We start from the raw sequence: 25,759 nt of genomic DNA on the forward strand, positions 1-25,759 counted from the left end.
AGGGACATAGTAGCTACGTCATTTACGTCATTTATTTGACGTCTGTTGGCTTGGCTCCAGCATCTTGTCACGCGCTGTACCTGTCAACTCAACTGAAGCATCATTATAATCGGCTACTTCATGAGAAAGTTTCTCTAGTAGCTAGCTAGCTATGTTTCATAAAAACTCAACAAAGGTCACCTCTTTTATACTGCTAGATACATTTCAAAAGTGCTGATAAAATACATGGCCTCATAGAGTTATTTTTTTCTGTCTGATTTTACTGGACAAAATGAATTGGGTCGGTGGTTCAAGGTAAGTTTGACAGCTAGCTAGCTAACGTTAGCTTGCTAAACTAAGGTTAGCACTTTTACATATGTGCTTTTTGACAGTCTGGGTGGAACGAGTTTTAGAAAACCTTGTTAGCAAATATTCAACATTAACTTTCTCTTTCTTTGACAAATAACATTAGAACTGTAACATAACTGTTACTATTTAACAAAAGTATTCTACTGACCCCCTTTAAAAAAAACATTATATTGACCCCCTTTTAAATAGCAATTTTAACTTGATTTTCCATTATAAATATTCAGGAACCGGTTTATGATGAGAAATGACATGAAAAAGCAGAGGGTAAGTTAAACCCACAGTGGCCTTAAATAAGGTCCCATATTGTATACATTATAATACAGTATACACTACCTTTCAAAAGTTTAGAGTCACTTAGAAACAGACGCCTCTCAAGTTGTCAACTGGCAGCTTCATTAAATAGTAACTTACTCGCAAATTACCAGCGTGAAGAGGTGACTCCGGGATGCTGGCCTTCTAGGCAGAGTTCCTCAGTCCAGTGTCTGTGTTCTTTTACCCATCTTAATCTTTTATTTTTGTTAGCCAGTCTGATATATGGCATTTTCTTTGCAACTCTGCCTAGAAGGCCAGCATCCCGGAGTCGCCTCTTCACTGTTGACGTTGAGACTGGTGTTTTATGGGTGCCATTTAATGAAGCTGCCAGTTGAGGACTTGTGAGCTGTCTGTTTCTCAAACGAGACACTCTCATGTACTTGTGCTCTTGCTCAGTTGTGCACCGGGGCCTCCCAACGTTTGCGCTGTTCTGTGAAGGGAGTAGTACACAGCGTTGTACGAGATCTTCAGTTTCTTGGCAATTTCTCACATGGAATAGCCTTCATTTCTCAGAACAAGAGTAGACTGATGAGTTTCAGAAGAAAGTTATTTGTTTCTGGCCATTTTGAGCCTGTAATCAAACCCACAAATGCTGATGCTCCCGATATTAAACTAGTCTAAAGAAGGCCAGTTTTATTGCTTCTTTAATGAGCACAACAGTTTTCAGCTGTGCTAACATAATTGCAAAATGGTTTTCTACTGATCAATTGGCATTTTAAAAGGATAAACTTGGATTAGCTAACACAACATGCCATTGGAACACAGGAGTGATGGTTGCTGATAATGGGCCTCTATATGCCTATGTAGATATTCCATAAAAAATCTGCCGTTTCCAGCTACAATACAACATTAACAATGTCTACACTGTATTTCTGATCAATTAGATGTTATTTTAATGGACAAAAAATGTGCTTTTCTTTCAAAAACAAGGACATTTCTAAGTGACCCCAAACTTTTGAACGGTAGTGTATGTGACATGATAATACATATGGCAACATTTTATCAGGAATTCTTTGAAAAGAAAAAAATGCAGAGAAAGATGAAAACCTTAGGAATACCAACCTCTCCTAAAGGAGCCAGTTCTGGAAGTATGGACCTAGTGACTTTATTCATAGTAAACCAGATTGCTGCAAAGAAAGAAAACAATGGTGAGTTCAGAAAGGAATCTATAGATTATGGATAAATGCTAATAACATTGAAAAAGGATCCCACGCACCCACAACAATAACTTTGTTTGTTCCAGATCAGCCAAAGATAACTCACATCACTGATGATAAAGGAGGACCCAAGTCGATGAGGGAGGGGCCCCTGGAGTTACCCATGAGCCCTTGCTCCCCATCACGGCTTTCCCTTGTGGAGAGCCAGCCTTTGTACAGGTATCGGTTATATATATCAAATCAAATGTATTTATAAAGCCCTTCTTACATCAGCTGATATTTTAAAGTGCTTTACAGAAACCCAGCCGAAAAACCCCAAACAGCAAGCAATGCAGGTGGCTAGGAAAAACTCCCTAGAAAGGCCAGAACCTAGGAAGAAACCTAGAGAGGAACCAGGCTATGAGGGGTGGCCAGTCCTCTTCTGGCTGTGCCGGGTGGAGATTATAACAGAACATGGCCAAGATGTTCAAATGTTCATAGATGACCAGCAGGGTCAAACAATAATAATCACAGTGGTTGTTGAGGCTGCAACAGGTCAGCACCTCAGGTGTAAATGTCAGTTGGCTTTTCATAGCCGATCATTCAGAATATCTCTACCGCTTCTGCTGTCTCTAGCGTTGAAAACAGCAGGTCTGGGACAAGGTAGCATGTCCGGTGAAGAGGTCAAGGTTCAATAGCCGCAGGCAGAACAATTGAAACTGGAGTAGCAGCACGACCAGTCATCAGGCCAGGTAGTCCTGAGGCATGGTCCTAGGGCTCAGGTCATGAGAGAGACAGAGAAAAAGAGAATTAGAGAGAGCATACTTAAATTCACACAGGACACCAGATAAGACAGAAGAAATACTCCAGATATAACAGACTGACCTAACCCCCCGACACATAAACTACTGCAGCATAAATACTGGAGGCTGAGACAGGAGGGGTCGGGAGACACTGTGGCCCCATCCAACGATACCCCCGGACAGGACCAAACAGGCAGAATATAATCCCACCCACTTTGCCAAAGCACAGCCCCCACACCACTAGAGGGATATCTTCAACCACCAACTTAACTTCCTGGGACATGGCCGAGTATAGCCCACAAAGATCTCCGCCACAGCACAACCCAAGGAAGGGCGCCAACCCAGACAGGAAGATCACGTCAAGCAATTATAGAATCATTTTAGGAGGAAAAGTGAAACAGTTACTCATCTTTAATGACATTCAAGTATTTGTAGTAACGGTAGTGTACTACTCATGTATTTTAGTGTCCAGACTGCTAGAAAGAGAAAGCACTGCATTCCTGATGGATTCAAGTGTAGACAGGTCAGTCGGCATTTACTCACACTGATTCATATTTTCTGACAACACAAATACATCACCTTACTTCACTAGTACTCTTTTGATCATATTTCTGAAAATACAGATACAGTAAGCTTTATGGAAATGTTGACTCAACCTTGTGACATTTGGCTGGTTCATTGATTGTTGCTCTCAGCTCTCACCAGTGCTGGAGTCGAACATGTCAGACACCAGTACATCAGACTACCAGCAACGCATCCAGGACACCCTGAGCCCCTTCTGCTCGGCATCGTCGTCAGTCTCCTCCTCAGGGGCAGGCCTGTTCTCCCTCCAGCACATAGCACAGGTCCAGCCACAGCAACACTGCTCCCCTAGAACCCCATGGGATACCTCCACCTCAGAGCAACTACAGGTATTCATTCAAATAGTCATAGTAACAGTATTCCTTCATTTGGAATGGATTTAACCCCACCTCTACCCCACAAACACATGAAACAAAGACAAATGAATGTGCATTCATTCCACTGTACTAACAGTTTTGTAAAGTAAAGAAAAAATATAACTGAAACCTAATGGATATTTGATTTTGTAGTTTAGACCTTTCTCTCAGCCAGGAGGGAGGAGAGAGTGTTCCCCGTGGGCCACAGAACCAAGTGGACCCAAACAGCAGCTGAACATGACCCCCACTGTGTCCAGAGTACTGTTTGGAGGCACAGAGCCTGAGTGAGTACTGAACTGAAATATCAAAGATGTGTTTTTACCTGATATGCAGGAAATGTTGATTTTCTTTATCCATCTTCTGTTCATACATTATTGAGATTGACAACCCCCCCTGAACTGATATTATTTTTATCCTGATTTCCATTGCTGTATTGATTACATCTGTGAAGACAGATGTATTAGTTGATATTTCCATAACTTGTGCACTGACGAATGGGGTATGCATCTGCCTACCCAGTAGCACAGACACCAGAGACCATATCATGCACGCAGTGGGGTTCTCTATCAACCAATCGGAGGGCAAAGACCAAACCTTGGAGTTCTCTCTCAAAGATCAGACAATGAAGTTCTCTCTCAACCAAATAGAGAGTGAAGAGCAACACCAGAAAGCACTCTTCAGGGCCTGCAGTAATGAGGAATATGGAAGTGAAGGTACTGTTGCATTCCAAAAGGCACCCTATGCCCTATATAGTGCACTACTTTTGGACAGGGCCCATAGGGCTCTGGTCAGAAGTATAGCACTGTAGGTAATGGTGTTCCATTTGTAACGCATACATGTCTAGTGTGCATTTTATGTAGGCTATTAATCATGTCCCTTCACTAAAACTATGATACATGTTTTTGCATAAAGTTTGCCAATCTCTCTTTATTGACATATACCCGTCAAAAGTTTGGGCATACCTACTCATTCCAGGGTTTTTCTGTATTTGTACTATTTTCTACGTTGTAGAATAACGGCGAAGATATCAAAACTATGAAATAACACATATGGAATCATGTAGTAACCAAAAAAGTGTTAAACAAATCAAAATATATTTTATATTTAAGATTCTTCGAAGTACCAACCCTTTGCCTTGATGACAGCTTTGCAAACTCTTGGCATTCTCTCAACCAGCTTCATGGGGTAGTCAGTTGGAATGCATTTCAATTAACGGGTGTGCCCTGTTAAAAGTTCATTTGTGGAATTTCTTTCCTTAATGCTTTTGAGCCAAACAGTTGTGGTGTGACAAGGTGGGGGGGGTACAGAAGATTGCCCTATTTGGTAAAAGACTAAGTCCATATTATGGCAAGAACAGCTCAAATAAGCAACAAGAAACAACAGTTCATCATTACTTTAAGACATGAAAGTCAGTCAATCCATAAAATTTCAAGAACTTTTAAAGTTTCTTCACGTGCAGTCGCAAAAACCATCAAGAGCTATGATGAAACTGGCTCTCATGAGGACCGCCACAGGAAAGGAAGACATGGAGTTGTCAACTGTTGATGATCAAGTTCATTAGTTACCAGCCTCAGAAATTGCAGGCCAAATAAATCCTTCACAGAGTTCAAGTAACAGACAAATCTCAACATCAACTGTTCAGAGGAAACTGCGTGAATCCGGCCTTCATGGTTGAATTGCTGCAAAGAAACCACTACTAAAGGAAACCAATAATAAGAAGAGACTTGCTTGGGCAAAGAAACATGAGCAATGGACATTAGACCGGTGAAAATCTGTCCTATGATCTGATGAGTCCAAAGTTAAGATTTTTGGTTCTAACTGCCGTGTCGCAGAGTAGGTGAATGGATGATCTCTGCATGTGTGGTTCCCACCGTGAAGCATGGAGAAGGAGGTGTGATGTTGTGGGGGTGATTTGCTGGTGACACTGTGTGTGATTTATTTAGAATTCAAGGCACACTTAACCAGCATGGCTACCACAGCATTCTTCAGCAATACGCCATCCCATCTGGTTTGCACTTAGTGGGACTATCATTTGTTTTTCAACAGGACAATGACCCAACACACCTCCAGGCTGTGTAAGGGCTATTTCACCAAGAAGGGGAGTGATGGAGTGCTGCATCAGATGACCTGGCCTCCACAATCACCCGACCTCAACCCAATTGAGATGGTTTGGGATGAGTTGGACCACAGAGTGAAGGGAAAGCAGCCAACAAGTGCTCAGTATATGTGGGAACTCCTTCAAGACTGTTGGAAAAGCATTCCAGGTTGTCACGTCTACTCCCGCTCCTCCCCTCCGTCGTTCGACGTCACCGGTTTACTAACCACCGGTCCTGGCACTCATCATTACGCGCACCTGCTCTTCATCATGAGGCACACCTGGACTCAATCACTTCTCTGATTACCTCCCCTATATCTGTTACTCCCTTAGTTCCATTCCCAAGGCAGTATTGACTATGTGTTTCATGTCTGTACGCTACTCGTGTTTTGCTCCATGTTCCGTTTATTATTAAACTCACCACCTGCACTTGCTTCCCGAATCTCAGCATCCACGTTACAGAATACTGCCTCACCAAATGGAAGCAGCAGGAAATCAGAGCATCTCCCAGACGGTCGACGAACAGGGATACTTACTTCGTAAACACCACGACCAGCTGGCGCAACTGGGGACGGCTATGGAAGAGGTTCTTTGCAGTCTTCAACGTCTCGAACATGCCCGAGAGGCGTTGCCTTCCACTAGCAGAGGATACTCTTCCACCAGTCGACCCAGCGAGCCAGCACATCAGTCCATTCAGCTGTCCGCCCAGGTCAGCGATGCCCGTTTATCCCTCCCGGATAAATATGATGGAACCCCATCTAAATGCTGTGGCTTCCTACTCCAGTGCTCCCTCTATTTTGCGTATCAGATGGGAGCCCCCACCACAGAGAGGTCCAAGGTTGCCACGGTTATTTCTCTGCTGACTGGGCGGGCGTTGGAGCGGGCTACGGCCGTCTGGGAGAGAGGAGGAGCTGGCTTCGTAGGGCAGAGGGGGGGGTGAGCGCCTTCTCCAACTTTGGCAAGATGACCAGACTGCTACCGGTTACGCGCTCACCTTTCGGACAGTAGCAGCATCCAGTGGATGGAATGAGCAGGCGCTCCGTACACTATTCCAAAGAGGACTGCGCGAGGAGGTCCAAACGGAACTGGCATGTTGTGACGACAGCCTCTCCTTGGACACACTCATCGCGATGGCCATCCGATTGGATAATCTAATTCGGGAGCCTCGGTACCCACATCGCTTCTCTCCTTCCCTCCGTGAACACTCTGTAGCAGAGCCTGAACCTATGGAGGTAGGGGTCATACACCTCCCCGCGGCAGAGCGACGCAGACGGAGACAGCTGTGGCTCTGTCTCTATTGTGGTCAAGGGCGGCACCAGCTTCAGTAGTGTCCGGTACGTCCCAACTCGGGATCCACAAGCCCAGAGGGACGGTCCCGTGATCTTCCACCTCCTGGGGCAGGTGTGAGTATCCCATCTTCATCCGTTTCTGCTAAACCCTTTTAGTGTCGATCACACTAGCTAACTGTCCCTCATGTACTGTTTCTACAACGCTAGTGGATTCCGGTGCCGCGGGGAATTGACCAGATCCTCGCCTCCTCTCTGAACATCCCCTCATACCCGCTCTCCTCACCGTTTCCAGTTCAAGTTCTTGATAAATCGGCCATTAGAATCTGGAACCATCACACACATCACTCTCACCGTGGAGTCCATTCAACAGGAAAACATCCCTTTCTTCATCACTAGTGCACCAGCTCACAAGATCATCCTCGACCTCCCATGTCTCCAACGCCATAACCCCACCATCTCATGGTCAAGGATGAGAATCACGGACTGGTCACCCGAATGCTGGAGGACCTGTTTTCCTGTTGCCTCTCGTGTCGTAGCCCCTGTGGTCTGTGACGTAGATGTGGACATTCGCCAGGCTCTGGTGAGGGAACCCGCTCCCACTACCTGTCTTCCTGAGTGCATCTACATTCCCATGGGGATAAGGGAGCGAATGATGACCTGGGCACACACAGCTGTCGTCGCTGGACATCCTTAATCACCCGTACAAAAAAAGTATTGGTGGCCCACCTTGGCGCAGGACGTTACTCGCTACGTCAACTGCTCTTCTGTGTGTGCCCAAAGTAAGTCTCAAGGCACTCTCCAGCAGGGAAGCTCCTTCCCATTCCCGTGCCTCAGCGTCCCTGGTCTCCCGCTCAGCCCAGTCAAAACTGTTCGCTGCTCTGGCCCCCCAATGGTGGAACAAACTCCCTCACGACGCCAGGACAGCGGAGTCAATCACCACCTTCCGGAGACACCTGAAACCCCACCTCTTTAAGGAATACCTAGGATAGGATAAGTAATCCTTCTCACCCCCCTAAAATATTTAGATGCACTATTGTAAAGTGGCTGTTCCACTGGATGTCATAAGGTGAATGCACCAATTTGTAAGTCGCTCTGGATAAGAGCGTCTGCTAAATGACTTAAATGTAAATGTATGTAAATGTCTCCTCTATCCATTGACTTTGTTATCGATCTCCCGTCCTCTGACGGTTTCACCACCCTTCTGGTGATTGTGGACAGATTTTCTAAATCATGCCAGTTTATTCCTGTCTCTGGTCTCCCTTCCTTAATGGCCTTCAACGGAGGACATTGTCTCTGACCGTGACCCCCAATTCATGTCACGGGTATGGAGGGCTTTCATGGATAATCTGGGGGTCACGGCCAGCCTCACTTCTAGGTACCGGCCTCAGTCCAACGGGCAGGTGGAGAGGATGAACCAGACGCTGGGGAGGTTCCTGATGAGTCACTGCCAGGACCGGCAGGGGAAGTGGGCCCGATTCCTTCCCTGGGTGGAATATTCACAGAATTCATTATGTCACTCCTCCACTGGGCTTACTCACTGGCTCCATGGACTCCGAGCCATACCAAGGCCCCTGCTGTGGACGAATGATTCCAGGGCACAGAGGAGGTTTGGAGTGATGCTCATGTGAGGATCCAGCGTGTCGTCCATCGCCAGAAGGAGCAGGCGGATCGCCACCTCAGTGTGGCGCCCATGTTCCATCCTGGTGATCGTCTGGCTTTCCACCAGGAACCTCCCACTCAGCCTGCCCTGTAAGAAGCTGAGTCCCCGGTTTGTGGGGCCGTCCACAGTTCTCCCGAGGGTTAACGAGGTGACTTATAGGTTACAGCTTCCCAGTGATTACCGTATCTCACCTTCATTTCATGTCTCCCTTCTGGTGGTTCCTGGTCCCCTGGCTGATGCTGTCCCCCACAACACCCACCCACCCCCCTGGACGTCGAGGGAGGTCCCGCCTATGCCGTCAGATCCCTACTGGACTCCCGACATCGTGGGGGTTCGGCACCTGCACTTGCTTCCCGACTCCCAGCGTCCACATTACACAGGGGGAAGCTGGTTGAGAGAATGCCAAGAGTGTGCAAAGCTGTCAGCAAGGCAAAGGGTGGCTACTTTGAAGAATCTCAAATATAAAATATATTTGGATTTGTTTAACACTTTTATGGTTACTACATGGTTCCATATATGTTATTTCAATGTAGAAAATAGTGAAAATAAAGAAAAACCCTTGAATGAGTAGGTGTGTCCAAACTTTTGATTGGTACTGTATGTATGTCAATTCATCCCAGCAGCTAATTTTAAGAAGGGGATGTCTAAGATATATCTCAAGGAGGAAGTACCAACGTCTTCCAGAGATGTGAATGAATCACAGAGCCAAGACCCTGAACCTGATTTTCTGACTCAGGTAATTGCAGGCAGCAGCATTATAGTGGCAGAATTGGAATAATTTCAGAGGTAAACAATGATGACGATAAAATAGAGTACCATTTAGCAGACAGTTTTTCTAAAGCTACTACAGTCATGCGTGCAAACATTTTACATACTGGTGGTCTCGGAAATCGAGCCCACTATCCTGGCGTTGCAAGTACCATGGTCTACCAACTGAGCCACTGAGGACCTGATGAGAAAATGATAGTAGGTAAAGGTAAGGGGAAATGTGTTCATACAGTCAAGGCTAGCCTGTTTCATTGTTACGCCTGTATTCCAACAGGTTTCCAACTGCACTGATGTCAGCTCATGTAAGTTTCCACAGTATATTCAAAATCATCTGCTGTTCACCATCTGTCTGACACTGATGGCTTGAGTCCCAAATGGCACCCTACTCCCTATATAGTGCCAAATGAGGAATTTAATTAGGAATAATAGGGTGTCATTTGGGATGCAACCTGGTAGAGACTTACTTGCCGATCTGTCTTCAGCTTGTCCTGGAAACACTCATCATGGTCCTAAGGAATTCTGCGAATCATCGCCCAGTTACTCTCCAAGAGGAGGTTACTTTAGTTCAGACTCTGATGATGACGTAAGTAAACAACAATTAATACTGTTTACATCTGCTTTGGTTAATATACTGTAAGTGGATGCTTTGATTTTCCATAGATCCCATAGGCCTACCATTACTGACTTGGTAACACTTTGCATTTAGTTGCTCTTATAAGTTTGCATAATTACTGTTTATAACATGTTGTTGCATAGTAACTGCTTTGCATTTACATGGTAATATCAACATATTTCTTAGCCTGAGTCCCAGATCTGTTTGTGCTGTCTTGTCAACTCCATTGCTGTCACGTAGCATGACAATGACAGCAATGGAGTTGACAAGACAGCACATACAGTTCTGGGACTTAGGCTGCATATTTTCATACTAATCTTTAAATGTCATATCAGGAGGTGGAGGATTATCACCAGTGTCACCAGGGTGGATCCTCACAGTCACACACAGTGAGGTCCTGTAGTGAAGAGTTCCCTATCGTCAGCCAAGGCTCATCACATTGGAACACACAACAACTGGGTCACCCTCAGTCTCAACCCAGACCTTACACCCCACCCATTAGGCCTCAATGCACAGGGAACTGTGGAAACGACCAGAGAGCTTTGGAGAGCTCCGGCTACACTGAGAGACGGTCCGGCTGTGCAGTTACAGATGACAGTAACGGCCAGGTTAGGGTTATAAGTGATCAGTATGTCCCATCTTGTCCTCTGTCTGAATCACAGTGCTCTGAGATTCACCAACAAAAGATGGAAGCCACCGGAACACGAGAAACACAAACACGAGAAATGGGAACACAGACTGTCACCACCATCACCTCGAAATGTCCAACATCGGACGTTTCAACTCAGTGCAGTTTTGGACTGGAGTGTAAAGAGAACAACCTCATGGACTCTGAATCCCACAAGTCTGCTTACAATGTAATACCGACTCCAACTACCAGAGGGCAGTCAAGTCACAGAGATGAGTCTATGAGACAACAGACACACAGAGCATTATCAGACAGATCCAGGAAGGAGGGAGAAGAGCAAACGCCATGGAGAAAATCAACAGCCAGAGAGCTCAAGGCTGGAACTGGGCACCATCCATCAATCATCCCTTCTAACAAGTGTCGTAACACGAACACTGAGAGTAGAGTGTTTATTCAGAGACCCACTACCTCTATACTAGACGTTCTCACCACCAATGATGTAAAAGGTATAAATAGCATATGTTTTTTAATGTAATTAACAAATCAGTGTAGCCGATATAGACATATCTAATGGCAGATGATTTCCAAATTAATGCAAACAACTTCATATGTGGTGTAATTTGTCATAGATAATCGATTGAATGTAAAGCTAGTGAATGCGTGTAAGAAGCACACGTTATACTGCAATTATATGTACTCTGATCTGTATATTTATTTTATTTATCTGTTATTTTACCAGGTAGGTTGACTGAGAACACGTTCTTATTTACATCAACGACCTGGGGAATAGTTACAGGGGAGAGGAGGATGAATGAGCCAATCGTAAACTGGGTATTATTAGGTGGCCGTGATGGTTTGAGGGCCAGATTAGGAATTTAGCCAGGACACCGGGGTTAACACCCCTACTCTTACGATGAGTGCCATGGGATCTTTAATGACCTCAGAGTCAGGACACCCGTTTAACGTCCCATCCGAAAGACGGCACCCTACACAGGGCAGTGTCCCCAATATGTTGACATTCTTCCATATAGTTTATTGCAGTTATTTTATTACGGACCGAGATTCATAATGGTGTTATTCTTTTGTATTTTCAGTAGTATTTTGAAAATGGATGTTGCTCCCTGATGATGTTTTTATCTCTTCCAGACTTGAGAGATGAGCAGCTGCAGCATAGAGGACAGGAAGATGAAAGAGAGGTCCTGGAACCTGTTGAGAATGTTCCTCTTAGAGAAGACCTTCCAGATGACAAAGAGGAGAAATGGAGAGGGAGTGCAGAGGAGAGGGAGGTCACTGCTGAGAGCGGAGTTAACAGGCTTTCAGAGGAGGTTGAGACACTTCAGGAAATAGCAGACATTCTGCTCATGCTGAAGCAGAGGAAAAAAGATTAGAGGTGGGAAGGACAGGAGAGGAGAGTATCCCTTTAAGAGTTGTGGACAATACTATCAACTACATCCCATTACCACAGAATCTGTTTCTGCATATTTAAAGGCTTATAACAATGCCCTTGGGATTCTACATTAAAACGAAAGCCAGACATTGCAAGATAATTAGTTTATTTTTTCCCAATACATATTTAAGTGTTCTAGATTCTCATGAATATATTTACTTTGATAGAATATAAATTCTAGCAAAACATTTACAGCAACAATAATCAAATGTATACTATACAGCACTGGATGCATTTTTTTTTTTTAAATCTTCACTAGTTCTTCTTCATAATCTAGAATAGAAACAATGCATTTAATTTGTTTTCACATAGAAACAATTGCACCCGTTCACAATAAACACATTGGATGTCCCCATTTAGGAATTAAAGCAAAGAAGGCAATATAATAATAACACAATGGGTTGTCATGGGGTTGTTGAGCATTTTTCATAAAATCACAAAACATCAAATAACTTGTTTGACACTATCTCAAGTTTGTTACATGACGGCAATGTTGTCACCTTTGTGAAGGGGCTGTGCAATAAAGTGTTTTTTCTCTATAAAACACTGTGATAATAAATAAAAAAAGACATTTTCCAGTGAACCTCCAATTTAGACTACCTCTAGTATCCTCTCTTTTCTAATCACATTTCTCATCAAATACTCAAATATTGATAATAAATACTCAATAATCCAGTATTGACACTGATGTTCCAATGAACTGTGATCCTTTGAAATGCTGTCATTTCATTTCAGTCTAGAGAAAATCCTATTTGAATTCCCAATAGTAGCTATCTAGTTTTGTCACAGACAATAATACACAGACATATTCTCAGCGACATTATGTTGACCACTTTCAACCAGTCTGCTACACTCAAATCTATGTGTACTCAAGTACTCAACTAAAAAGGTGTCACCATACATAGTTTTACGATATATAAAACAACATTAGCAAGTGCAATACAGTACTCCTCGACCCTTTAGAACACGAGAACCCCAGCTCTTTCACGTGAAGAGTATGCATTGCAATTTGTACATAAGGCTGTGGAGGAAGACAACGTAAAATGGAGACAAAATAAGACATTCTTTCTGACATTGTTTTCCCAAAGAACAACTGTGTGTGACATTAACTGACTAAACTGTCCATTTCAATGCATGGTTATACCCTCAGAGACTGAGGTACAACCCAATGAATAGTCTAGTCTACATCGATCAATAAAAACATTTGCAACTTCTGAAAGGCTATCATCACGCTGGCTGGCCATATAGTCAACTCCTTCATACATTTCACTACAGTACAGGCACCGACATCATGGGTAAAATATATTAGAATAAATAGCATAATAATCCATAGGTTTACTAATGAGAAAACAGATGGGTCATGTGCTACTGTAGCTTATCAACCAACATGATAAAACAAATAGCAAAGCAAGACTGAACATCATCATAGACAGAGAACAGGTTAAGTCCCAAATGGCATGCTATTCCCTTTATACTGCACTACTTTTGACCAAGGCCCATAGGGCTCTGGTTAAAAGTAGTGCACTAGGAATAGGGTGCCGTTTGGGATGCAAAGCCCGGGTGTACTACTAGTGTCTGACACCCCATTTGTGATGCTACAGACAAGCTGAGACAATATTGTTCTGAGTTGTGTTTCATATAGAAAGGCATACTGGTATCAACACTATATTACAATCCCTCTCTGTGATTTTAAAACTTGTAATATCATGGCCATTTTAGTGGACGTTTGGACTCCTACAATAAAGGTTTTGTTGTGAAGAGGTTTTATCTCTAATCATAGGGTTTTTTATGTGAGGGAAAAGGCAATAGTTTTGTTAATTGTTGGTCTGCCTCATATATGGAAATTCATAATAATGAGACATGAACAGTAAAATGGATGTCTAAATGCTGAGGATATATTTGAATGTAATGTATGCTTAATACTATTTACATTATGGTTTATAAATCAAAAAGAAGATTCTTATCAAACTATAGAAGTAACTACAACATTACATTGGCAACATCAAATGTGTAAGTAAACTTGTGTTATAAATAGCTACCCTGTGTGTGAAAAAGATGGAGCAATGTAACCTACGTGACTGTGAGGCAAACCAGAGAACAGGACTCGGAGAGGTTGTAGATCAGGGCCTGTATGTATCAAGCTTACTGTCCATGTAATATTATTAATTATGATAAAAGGCCAAACTAATCCTAAATCAACACACCTACTCCGAAACACTTGATGCATACTTTCTGAGTTGAATGAACAGGGACAAAATCCAAGGCCAAAGTTACAAACTAGACTGGGACCAGATCTGTGTGCTCTTGCCAACTCCATGGCTGCTCCATTATTTGGCATGACAATGAGTTGGCTTGAAAGCACAAACTGACTGGCACTCAGGCTAGGGCTAATCCACGTCGGAGGCATCGTTATCAGAGAGGTGGTAGTTGCTCCCCTTCACCCTGATGTACTCCACCTGCCGGTCCTCATCAGAGTCTGTGGCCCCGCAGGAGCACAGCTGGTTGTCGAACAGGGACTCAATCTCCTCCAGCCTCCGGTTCTTTGTTTCAGGCAGACAGCCGTAGATGAAGAAGAACCCAAGCAGAGCCAGGCTGGAGTAAAGGAAAAACACTCCTGGGAAATAACAATAACAACAACTACACAATCAACAACACATCATTGTCAGTCATTAATAGGGCCTGCAGTTTTTCCCTGACTACCGTACGTGACTTGACGAAGAAGTGCCCAGAGGTTTTCCTGTGCTGACAGCAGAGATCAGTTCTAGTCTGCAACAGTGTACAATTCTGTCAAACGCTATCCAGTATCTACTGCACATTATTAAATGACAGCAAGTAATCAAACATGATGAAACTACATTCATTACACATCGAGCCTATCATAAGATATCTCTAGTCTCTCTAGATTAATCAAATGTCCAACAGGTCAGATCCTGCAGTAGAAGCATACATGCTGTTCAGGTTGATTGATCAAGGATGTCCTGTAAGTGAGGTATTGATCAGTGCCTACGGTTTGTACCGTAGTAGGTGAGGGACTGGGCCACGTGGAGGAGGATGTGTGTTACCGTAGTAGGTGAGGTTCTGAGCCACATGGAGGAAGGTGAGGGAGACCAGGAAGTTAAACGTCCAGTTGACTCCAGCTGAACAGGCGTTCCCTGTGCTCCGGGCCCACAGGGGGTAAATCTCAGAGTTGATCGTCCACGGCATTGGACCCAAACCTGGAAGTAGAGGGATGGCACAGGGCTTACGATAGCTCTACAGTACAGTAACTACCCCCCGCATGCAAACAATGTTGAATCAAGATGTATATACAGTAAGCATACAAATACAGTAAGCATACAAACCTTTAAGCAAGTATACCAAATGACATCAATGCATGGTTAACGCCAAACTTGAAATGAGATCACATTTTATAATAATGCATTTCTTTAGTTAGTAGCTGCCTCACAGTGAAAGTGAAATACAGCGTAAATTGAATCTCGACATAGGTCAGTGTTGCCTCTCACCTGGGGCGAAGAAGGCCAGATAGAGAACAAGACCCAGTAGGACCACCCAGGAGTAGGAGGTGGGACAGTAGTTATAGGCCCAGTACGTATGGACTCTCAGCTGGGTCGAGTTGGAACACCTGGAATAACATGGTACAAGACAGTTATTGTATTGTAGCAACAGTAGTTATGTTATGGATAGAGGGGTACTATGAGTACAGTATTATAGAATAACCACTTCTCCAGCCTTCGTCCACTAACCCCCTCCATTCCCTTCACAAACACACAACAAATAAACCCACACACAGAGCACATTCTATGACTCACCTGCCCCCTGCTGCCTTATGCGCAAACACACTCCCTCCCCTTAGTGCCGCCTGTAGCTCACCTGCCCAGGCTGCCTTCTCAGTGGAGGCTGTATTGACAGATACGTAGCTCACCTGCCCCAGGCTGCCTTCTCAGTGGAGGCTGTATCGACAGGTACACACGAGGAGGCGAACAGAGCTGTGCTGTTCTCACGGTAACAGAAGCCACACCCTGGGTCCAGCATACACGGCTCACACAGCCTGGGATGACAGGAGGATTGGACAGAGAAGTCATAAACAGAGACAAGATCCTTAAGGAGGTATAACAGAACACATTTACTCACTGTGAATGGAGAAGATGCTATCTTGAGCTCTTTACTCTGATAACATGAGAATAATCTATGTCTGTGTGAGTACGTACAGTATTTGTGTGTGTGTTTGTGCATCCATGTGTGGGCATGCGTGAGTGTGTAGTGTGGCGAGCATATGGCAGACCCATTCCATTCACAGAGAGAGTAGCTCTCATGAAAACAATTTTTTTAAACAATTCACCTTTATTTAACCAGGTAAGTAAGTTGATAACAAGTTCTCATTTACAACTGCGAGCTGGCAAAGATAAAGCAAAGCAGCTCGACAAAAACAACAACAAAGAATTACACATGGGATAAACAAATGTACAGTGAATAACACAATAGAAAAATATACACTGCTCAAAAAAAACTAAGGGAACACTAAAATAACACATCCTAGATCTGAATGAATGAAATATTCTTATTAAATACTTTTTTCTTTACATAGTTGAATGTGCTGACAACAAAATCACCCAAAAATTATCAATGGAAATCAAATGTATCAACCCATGGAGGTCTGGATTTGGAGTCACACTCAAAAATTAAAGTGGAAAACCACACTACAGGCTGATCCAACTTTGATGTAAAGTCCTTAAAACAAGTAAAAATGAGGCTCAGTAGTGTGTGTGGCCTCCACGTGCCTGTATGACCTCCCTAAAACACCTGGGCATGCTCCTGATGAGGTGGCGGATGGTCTCCTGAGGGATCTTCTCCCAGACCTGGACTAAAGCATCCGCCAACTCCTGGATAGTCTGTGGTGTAACGTGGCATTGGTGGATGGAGCGAGACATGATGTCCCAGATGTGCTCAATTGGATTCAGGTCTGGGGAATGGGCGGGCCAGTCCATAGCATCAATGCCTTCCTCTTGCAGGAACTGCTGACACACTCCAGCCACATGAGGTCTAGCATTGTCTTGCATTAGGAGGAACCCAGGGCCAACCGCACCAGCATATGGTCTCACAAGGGGTAGGAGGATCTCATCTCGGTACCTAATGGCAGTCAGGCTACCTCTGGTGAGCACATGAAGGGCTGTGCGGCCCCCCAAAGAAATGCCACCCCACACCATGACTGACCCACCACCAAACCGGTCATGCTAGAGGATGTTGCAGGCAGCAGAACGTTCTCCACGGCATCTCCAGACTCTGTCAGGTCTGTCACATGTGCTCAGTGTGAACCTGCTTTCATCTGTGAAGGGCACAGGGCGCCAGTGGCGAATTTGCCAATCTTGGTGTTCTCTGGCAAATGCCAAACATCCTGCACGGTGTTGGGCTGTAAGCACAACCCCCACCTGTGGATGTCGGGCCCTCATACCACCCTCATGGAGTCTGTTTCTGATCTTTTGAGCAGACACATGCACATTTGTGGCCTGCTGGAGGTCATTTAGCAGGGCTCTGGCAGTGCTCCTCCTGCTCCTTCTTGCACAAAGGCGGAGGTAGCGGTCTTGCTGCTGGGTTTTGCCCTCCTACGGCCTCCTCCACGTCTCCTGATGTACTGGCCTGTTTCCTGGTAGCGCCTCCATGCTCTGGACACTACGCTGACAGACACAGCAAACCTTCTTGCCACAGCTCGCATTGATGTGCCATCCTGGATGAGCTGCACTACCTGAGCCACATGTGTGGGTTGTAGACTCCGTCTCATGCTACCACTAGAGTGAAAGCACCACCAGCATTCAAAAGTAACCAAAACATCAAGCATAGGAACTGAGAAGTGGTCTGTGGTCACCACCTGCAGAACCACTCCTTTATTGGGGGTGTCTTGCTAATTGCCTATAATTTCCACCTGTTGTCTATTCCATTTGCACAACAGCATGTGAAATTTATTGTCAATCTGTGTTGCTTCCTAAGTGGACAGTTTGATTTCACAGAAGTGTGATTGACTTGGAGTTACATTGTGTTGTTTAAGTGTTCCCTTTATTTTTTTGAGCAGTGTATGTACAGTGTGTGCAAATTAGTAAGATTAGGGAGGTAAGGCAAAAAATAGGCCATAGTGGCAAAATAATTACAATTTAGCATTAAACAATGGAGTGATGGATGTGCAGATGATGATGTGCAAGTAGAGATACTGGGGTGCAAAAGAGCAAAACAAAATTAATAACAATATGGGGATGAGGTAGTGGGGTAGGCTATTTACAGATGGGCTACAGTGGGGCAAAAAAGTATTTAGTCAGCCACCAATTGTGCAAGTTCTCCCACTTAAAAAGATGAGAGGCCTGTAATTTTCATCATAGGTACACTTCAACTATGACAGACAAAATGAGAAGAAAAATCCAGAAAATCACATTGTAGGATTTTTTATGAATTTATTTGCAAATTATGGTGGAAAATGTATGTACATGTATGTACAGGTATGTATGTACAGGTGCAATGATGTATGTACAGGTGCAATGATCGGTAAGCTGCTCTGACAGCTGATGCTTAAAGTTAGTGAGGGAGATATAAGTGTCCTGCTTCAGTGATTTTTGCAATCCGTTCCAGTCATAGGCAGCAGAGAACCGGAAGGAAACGCGGCCAAAGGAGGTGTTGGATTTGGCGATGACCAGTAAAATATACCTGCTGGAGCATATGCTACGGGTGGGTGTTGCTATGGAGACCAGTGAGCTGAGAAAAAGCGGGGCTTTACCTAGCAAATACTTAAAGATGACCTGGAACCAATGGGTTTGGCGACGAATATGTAGCGAGGGACAGCCAATGAGAGCCAGCCAACAAGAGCATACAGGTCGCAGTGGTGGGTAGTATATGAGGCTTTGGTGACAAAACGGATGGCACTGTGATAGACTACATCCAGTTTGCTGAGTAGAGTGTTGGACGCTAGTTTGTAAATGACATCGCCAAAGTCAAGGATCGGTAGGATAGTCCGTTTTATGAGGGTGTTTGGCAGTATGAGTGAAGGAGGCTTTATTGCAAAATAGGAAGCCGATTCTAGATTTAATTTAGTACTGGAGATGCTTAATGTGAGTCTGGAAGGAGAGTTTACAGAGTTTAGTTGTCCACATATTCTAAGTCAGAACCGTCCAGAGTAGTGATGCTAGGCGAGCGGGCAGGTGTGGGCAGCAATTGGTTGAAGAGCATGCATTTAGTTGTACTAGCATTTAAAAGTAGTTGGAGGCCACGGAAGGAGTGTTGTATGGCATTGAAGCTTGTTTGGAGGTTTGTTAGCACAGTGTCCAAAGAAGGGCCAGATGTATACAGAATGGTGTCATCTGCGTAGAGGTGGATCAGAGAATCACCAGCAACAAGAGCGATATCATTGATGTAAACAGAGAAAAGTGTAGGCCCGAGAATTTAACCCTGTGGAACCCCCATAGACACTGCCGGAGGTCCGGACAAAGCCCCCCCGATTTGACATACTGAACTCTATCTGAGAAGTAGTTGGTGAACCAGGCGAGGCAGTCATTAGAGAAACCACGGCCATTGAGTCTGCTGTTAAGAATGCGGTGATTGACAGAGTTGAAAGCCTTGGTCAGATTGATGAAAACGGCTGCACAGTACTGTTTTTTTTTTTTTATCTCTAGCGGTTATGATATCGTTTAGGACATTGAGTGAGGTGAGGTGCACCATGACCAGCTCAGAAACCAGATTGCATAGTGGAGAAGGTATGGTGCGATTCGTAATGGTCGGTGATCTGTTTGTTAACTTGACTTTTGAAGACTTTAGTAAGGCAGGGCAGGATGGATATAGGTCTGTAGCAGTTTGGGTCTAGAGTGTCTCCCCCTTTGAAGGGGGGAAAAACCGCTGCAACTTTCCATTCTTTGGGGATCTCATACGATACGAAAAAGAGGTTGAACAGGATAGCAATAGGGGTTGCAACAATTTCAGCGCATAATTTTAGAAAGAGAGGGTCCAGATTGTCTAGCCCAGCTGATTTGTAGGGGTCCAGATTTTGCAGCTCTTTCAGAATATCAGCTACAGTCGAAGTCGGAAGTTTACATACACCTTAGCCAAATACATTTAAACTCAGTTTTTCACAATTCCTGACATTTAATCCTAGTAAATATTCCCTGTTTTAGGTCAGTTAGGATCAGCACTCATTTTTAAGAATGTGAAATGTCAGGATAATAGTAGAGAGAATGATCCATTTCAGTTTGTATTTCTTTCATCACATTCCCAGTGGGTCAGAAGTTTACATACACTCAATTAGTATTTGGTAGCATTGCCTTTAAATTGTTTAACGTGGGTTAAATGTTTCAGATAGCCTTCCACAAGCTTCCCACAGTTAGTTGGGTGAATTTTGGCCCATTCCTCCTGACAGAGCTGGTGTAACTGAGTCAGGTTTTTTAGGCCTCCTTGCTCGCACACGCTTTTTCAGTTCTGCCCAAAAATGTTCTATAGGATTGAGGTTAGTGCTGTTAAGTGGAGCAGCACAGGGGAAGCCAAGAGTAGACTCAGACCAGGAAACAGGGATGAATGAAGCAAGATATTTATTGTAACACAGGGAGAGATGAAGTGCAGATCCAGGGAAGCTTGGATGAGTTGAAAGGAAACCAGATGTGGAGGCTGAGGTTGGAGTGAACTGGGTTGGGACAGGGTAAACAGGTCTAGAGGGGAATCCAAGGGAGTGATGATGAGTTGAATCCAGAACAGGGTAGCAGGATGTGGAACAGGAGACAGGAACCAGAGTCAGAGAGGCAAAACTGCAGTGAAAGGAGAAACAGGCTAGGAAATAGGCACAGCTCTTAAATAACAACAAATAGAAAGAAGCTTGACTGACTGATCGTAGATTACGATCTGACAGAGTGGAAGTGGCAGGACTGAGTCTTTGTAGAGGTCTTGATTATGGAACGGGTTGCAGCTGGTGGGGAACTCCTCTGACTCCAGCACACCTGTCTCCAACCACACAATCACACACACACACAGAGAAGAAGAGGGAGAGAACTGGTGGAAAGGCTGCAGGTCAAGGAGACACCGGATGTCCACTAGGGGGTGTAGCAGGAGCAGATGTGACAAGGGCTTTGTGATGACCAGTCCAATTCCTTGACTTTGTTGTCCTTAAGCTTTTTGGAAGTATGCCTGGCGTCATTGTCCATTTGGAAGACCCATTTGCGACCAAGCTTTAGCTTCCTGATTGATGTCTTGAGATGTTGCTTCAATATATCCAAATACATTTCCTTCCTCATGATGTCATCTATTTTGTGAAGTGCACCAGTCCCTCCTGTAGCAAAGCACCCCCACAACATGATGCTGTACCCCAGTGCTTCATGGGTGGGATGGTGTTCTTTGGCTTGCAAGCATCCCCCTTTTTCATCCAAACATAACGATGGTCCTTACGGCCAAACAGTTCTATTATTGTCTCATCAGACCAGAGGACATTTCTCCAAAAAGTACGATCTTTGTCCCCATGTGCAGTTGCAAAACGTAGTCTGGCTTTTTTATGGTGGTTTTGGAGCAGTGGCTTCTTCCTTGCTGAGTGGCCTTTAAGGTTATGTCGATATAGAACTCGTTTTACTGTGGATATAGATAATTTTGTACCTGTGTCCTCCATCATCTTCACAAGGTCCTTTGCTGTTGTTCTGGGATTGATTTGCACTTTTTGCACCAAAGTACGTTCATCTCTAGGAGACAGAACGCGTATAACGTATACAAACAGCAGATCCGTACCTTAATGGGTGGGGCGGGTTGCAGGAAAGTATATTTAGATCGTAGGTGGAAAGTGAGATTAAAATATAAAAAATATATACGAAAAAAAAACGATGAGACCGACTATTTACATGGGACAAGAAAAGACAAACACACGTCCGACTGAAACGCCATTTAATGACAGAACAGCAGACCTATTCCGCCTGCATTAAAGACAAGTCTGTCTTAAATGAGTCTGTCTTGTTTGTTGCAGCTGTGAGTGACCAGAGAGAGTGCTGGTAAATATACACTGGTGTTCAAAACATTAGGAACACCTTCCTAATATTCAGTTTCACCCCCTTTTGCCTTTAGAACAGCCTCAATTCGTGAGGGCAAGACTTTACAAGGTATCGAAAGCGTTCCACGGGGATACTGGTCCTTGTTGACTCCAATGCCTCCCACAGTTCTATCAAGTTGGCTGGATGTCCTTTGGGTGGTGAACCATTCTTGATACACACAGGAAACTGTTGATTGTGAAAACCCCAGCAACGTTGCAGTTCTTGATACACTCAAACCGATGCGCCTGGCACCTCCTACCATACCCCGTTCCACTCACAGTGCCTTCGGGAAGTATTCAGACCACTTGACTTTTTCCAAATTTTGTTACGTTATACAGCCCTATTCTAAAATGGAATGGGGTATGGTAGGAGGTGCCTGGCACACCAATTTGAAAAATAATTCTCAGCAATCTACACACAATACCCCATAATGACTAACTGAACAGGTTTTTAGACATTTTTGCTGATTTATTAAACATAAAAAACAAATACCTTATTTACATAAGTATTCAGACCCTTTGCTATGAGACTCTAGATTGAGCTCAGGTGCATCCTGTTTCCATTGATCATCCTTGAGATGTTTCTACAACTTGATTGGAGTGCGCTTGGAGTTTTCCAAAAGGCACCCAAAGACTCTCAGACCATGAGAAACCAGATTCTCTGGTCTGATGAAACCAAGATTGAACTCTTTGGCCTGAATGCCAAGTTTCACGTCTGGAGGAAACAAGGCACCATCTCTACAGTGAAGCATGGTGGTGGCAGCATCATGCTGTGGAGAGGTTTTTCAGCGGCAGGGACAGGGAGACTAGTTAGGATCGAGGACATCTATTCTGCCCTTGAGTTGCGTTCCCATGCAAAACTAGACAGATAGCTAACAACTAAGTCTTAAATAAAACTCCCAAGGAGTGACTTTTCTTGAATGAATATATTGAAAACGTTTATGTTGTGAAACTGCAAAATACAGAAAAGAATATACTTTAGTGTTCAATTCACACCGACATACTGTAGCTGTACATTAAACATTTGAAGTTGCATAAATACAAAGCACGCGCTAAGGTACCATGCATCTGGCATGATGCCAAACCATATAGCTAATTGTTAACCATATAGTAATTGGCCCCTTTCATTACTCTAATAATGTATAACCATCTATGTAGAATAACAAAGCATATTACACTAGAAACCGTAACAAAACTACAGTATTGTATATTTTACAATTCGTTTGCATGACGCATGAGCAAAGTAATACATCTAACGACATGCATTAAAGGCATTGCAATTTGTGAGTAAATGCAACCAACATTGATATGTAAGCAATAAGAAGATTATCATCATTAGCTAAATGCTTGAATCGAACTTACAAATATTTTTCAAGGCTGAAGCGTGACAAGAAATAACTACATTGAAAGACCTGCACTGTAGCGTTCTTTGTAGCTGCTTCTATGCTTACAAAACAAATTCTGTACTTCCTGTTTGCGTCGTCTTTCTAAGTACCAGAAAGCGCCACTAGGGGGCAAATAACACCATTGAACACAATGAAAATCCAATTTAAACATTGTAATAAAATAATCTGTTACCTTCTAACAGGATGGCAGCACAACATCTTTGATTGGCCCAGCCAGAGCCCGGACTTGAACCCGATCGAACATCTCTGGAGAGACCTGAAAATAGCTGTGCAGCAACGCTCCCCATCCAACCTGACAGAGCTTGAGAGCATCTGCAGAGAGGAATGGGGAAAACTCCCCAAATCAGGTGTGCCAAGCTTGTAGTGTCATACCCAAGAATACTTCATGCTATAATCACTGCCAAAAGTGCTTCAACAAAGTACTGAGTAAAGAGTCGGAATACTTATGTAAATGTTATATTTCATTTTTTGGTTTTTCATAAATTAGCAATACATTCTAAAAACCTGTTTTTGTTTTGTCCTTCTGGGGTATTGTGTGTAGGTTGATGAGGGAAAAAAGATGTAATCAATTTTAGAATAAGGCTGTAACGTAACAAAATGTTGAAAAAGTCAAGGGGTCTGATTACTTTCCGGTGGCACTGTAAATATTTTGTCTTACCCATTCACTCTCTGAATGGCACACATACACAATCCATGTCTCAATTGGCTCAAGGCTTAAAAATCCTTCTTTAACTTGTCTCCTTCTTTAACTCTTCCTCTACACTGATTTAAGTGTAACATCAGTAAGGGATCATAGCTTTCACCTGGATCCACCTGGTCAGTCTATGTCATGGAAAGAGCATGTGTTCCTGTTTTGTACACTCAGTCTACATGCTGTTGTGTAAATTAGGACAGAGAGTGGCTCAGTCTTTCAGAGGGCAGACAGGGTCTCTATCTCTCTCTCGCCATCATTTCTATTAACAGAGACCCAACGCCTGCAGCACTGTCGCTAATAGAGTCTGTTGTTGCAGTTAAAATGAACCCCCGGTAGAATAAAAATATGACCAGAGCAGAGGTATTAGAATAATCTGCTAGGTAAGTGTTCAGAAGCATGTACAATTACATGCCTGCTGCCTTTGCAGCAGCTACTCGTCCTGGGGTCCAGCAAAATTAAGGCATTATACATTTTAAAAACATTACAATAGAATCATAACAGATTTCACAACATATTAAGTGTGTCCTCAGGCCCCTACTCTACTACCACATATCTATAATGTGTGTAATTAGTGTGTATGTTATGTGTTTACTGCATTCATGAGTTACTTGATGTGGAATAGAGTTCCATGACTATATGTATGACTCTATGTAGTACTGTGCTCCCTGTTCTGGACTTGGGGACAGTGAAAAGACCTCTGGTGGCATGTCTTGTGGGGTATGCATGGGTGTCCGAGCTGTGTTCCAGTAGTTCAAACAGACAGCTCGGTGCAATACCCTTGTCAATACCTCTCACAAATACACGTAGCCAGGAGAGATTGACATGCATTTATTAATGTTAGCCCTCTGTTGCCGTGACGTGACTATCATTAATCTGATGACTGTTATTTATTGAATCAAATTAATTATGTTTAATTGTTAGCCGATTAAATTAATCATGTAACAATTAACTCATTAGGGAAGATATGTTTCTTTTAAGAGAAGAGATGTTTAACAAGTTACTATCTCCCGACTTAAACTCTAAAGATATACCGATATCTCTTACATCAATAACAGGCAAGTATTCATTAGTACCTCATCCGCAAGAACCCTAGCGCTTTTGAATATTCAGGACTACACAAATTGATTTAATCATTTATTTATGAACTAACTAAATAACAACACAGAATACCATACACACTTATATGAGGTAAAAGTCCATAGTGGACTGATACAATATGACGGCTTGTTACACAATGGAATGTGGGTGGGAAAAGACAAAGAGAGGGAGAGACAAAGAGAGTCAACTTATCGTACATGTATTTGGAAACTACACTTACAGTAACCAGAATACTTAGCACTCTAACCACCACTCATTCAGATTAGGAATGCAATATATAATTACACGTAGCCACTACCCCGTCTATGGGTAGTGGCTTGATGTTGTCCACCAGAGGTCACAATGTCCTTAGTTGTAGAGCTTCTCTGCTTGAAGTGTTCATTAGAATAGTTACTTCAGACGTACCAACAGTTGTATCAGAGGGGATTGTCTTCCTTCCCCCCTTGTGTCTTTATTTAAAAAAAATGTAGGACCATTTTTTCATGCACCACTGCAGA

The 25,759-nt window shown here is 43.6% G+C and overlaps 2 protein-coding genes across 7 annotated transcripts in view; one reads left to right on the plus strand and one right to left on the minus strand.

The window, feature by feature from the left end:
• The first annotated feature begins 87 nt into the window (after window positions 1-87).
• LOC118392266 (uncharacterized) lies at window positions 88-11,983 on the plus strand. Of its 5 annotated transcripts, none has more exons than XM_035784059.2 (13): window positions 88-294; window positions 573-612; window positions 1,667-1,808; window positions 1,904-2,036; window positions 3,065-3,122; window positions 3,295-3,510; window positions 3,691-3,821; window positions 4,057-4,250; window positions 9,202-9,317; window positions 9,624-9,651; window positions 9,832-9,932; window positions 10,298-11,096; window positions 11,737-11,983. In XM_035784059.2, exons 1-13 carry the CDS (start codon window positions 272-274, stop codon window positions 11,976-11,978), a joined length of 2,223 nt encoding a protein of 740 aa, XP_035639952.1. In that variant the 5' UTR covers window positions 88-271; the 3' UTR covers window positions 11,979-11,983. The 5 variants fall into 5 exon arrangements, with proteins under 5 accessions (XP_035639952.1, XP_052316037.1, XP_035639953.1 ...); XM_052460077.1 differs by having other exon boundaries at window positions 10,301-11,096; XM_035784060.2 differs by having other exon boundaries at window positions 9,205-9,317.
• A 4-nt stretch (window positions 11,984-11,987) lies between these two features.
• Window positions 11,988-25,759, minus strand: part of LOC118392268 (proton myo-inositol cotransporter-like) — a 65,119-nt gene continuing 51,347 nt past the window's right edge. For both annotated transcript variants that reach the window (XM_052460079.1, XM_052460078.1), the window contains 4 exons: window positions 15,960-16,085; window positions 15,541-15,659; window positions 15,100-15,252; window positions 11,988-14,651 (listed from right to left, as the gene is read on the minus strand). In XM_052460079.1, coding sequence (XP_052316039.1) covers window positions 14,425-14,651; window positions 15,100-15,252; window positions 15,541-15,659; window positions 15,960-16,085 — 625 coding nt within the window. In that variant the 3' untranslated portion in view covers window positions 11,988-14,424. The remainder of the gene's footprint in view (window positions 14,652-15,099; window positions 15,253-15,540; window positions 15,660-15,959; window positions 16,086-25,759) is intronic.

This window comes from Oncorhynchus keta, chromosome 13, assembly GCF_023373465.1.
Source record: "Oncorhynchus keta strain PuntledgeMale-10-30-2019 chromosome 13, Oket_V2, whole genome shotgun sequence".
In the NCBI taxonomy this organism is placed as follows: Eukaryota; Metazoa; Chordata; class Actinopteri; order Salmoniformes; family Salmonidae; genus Oncorhynchus; species Oncorhynchus keta.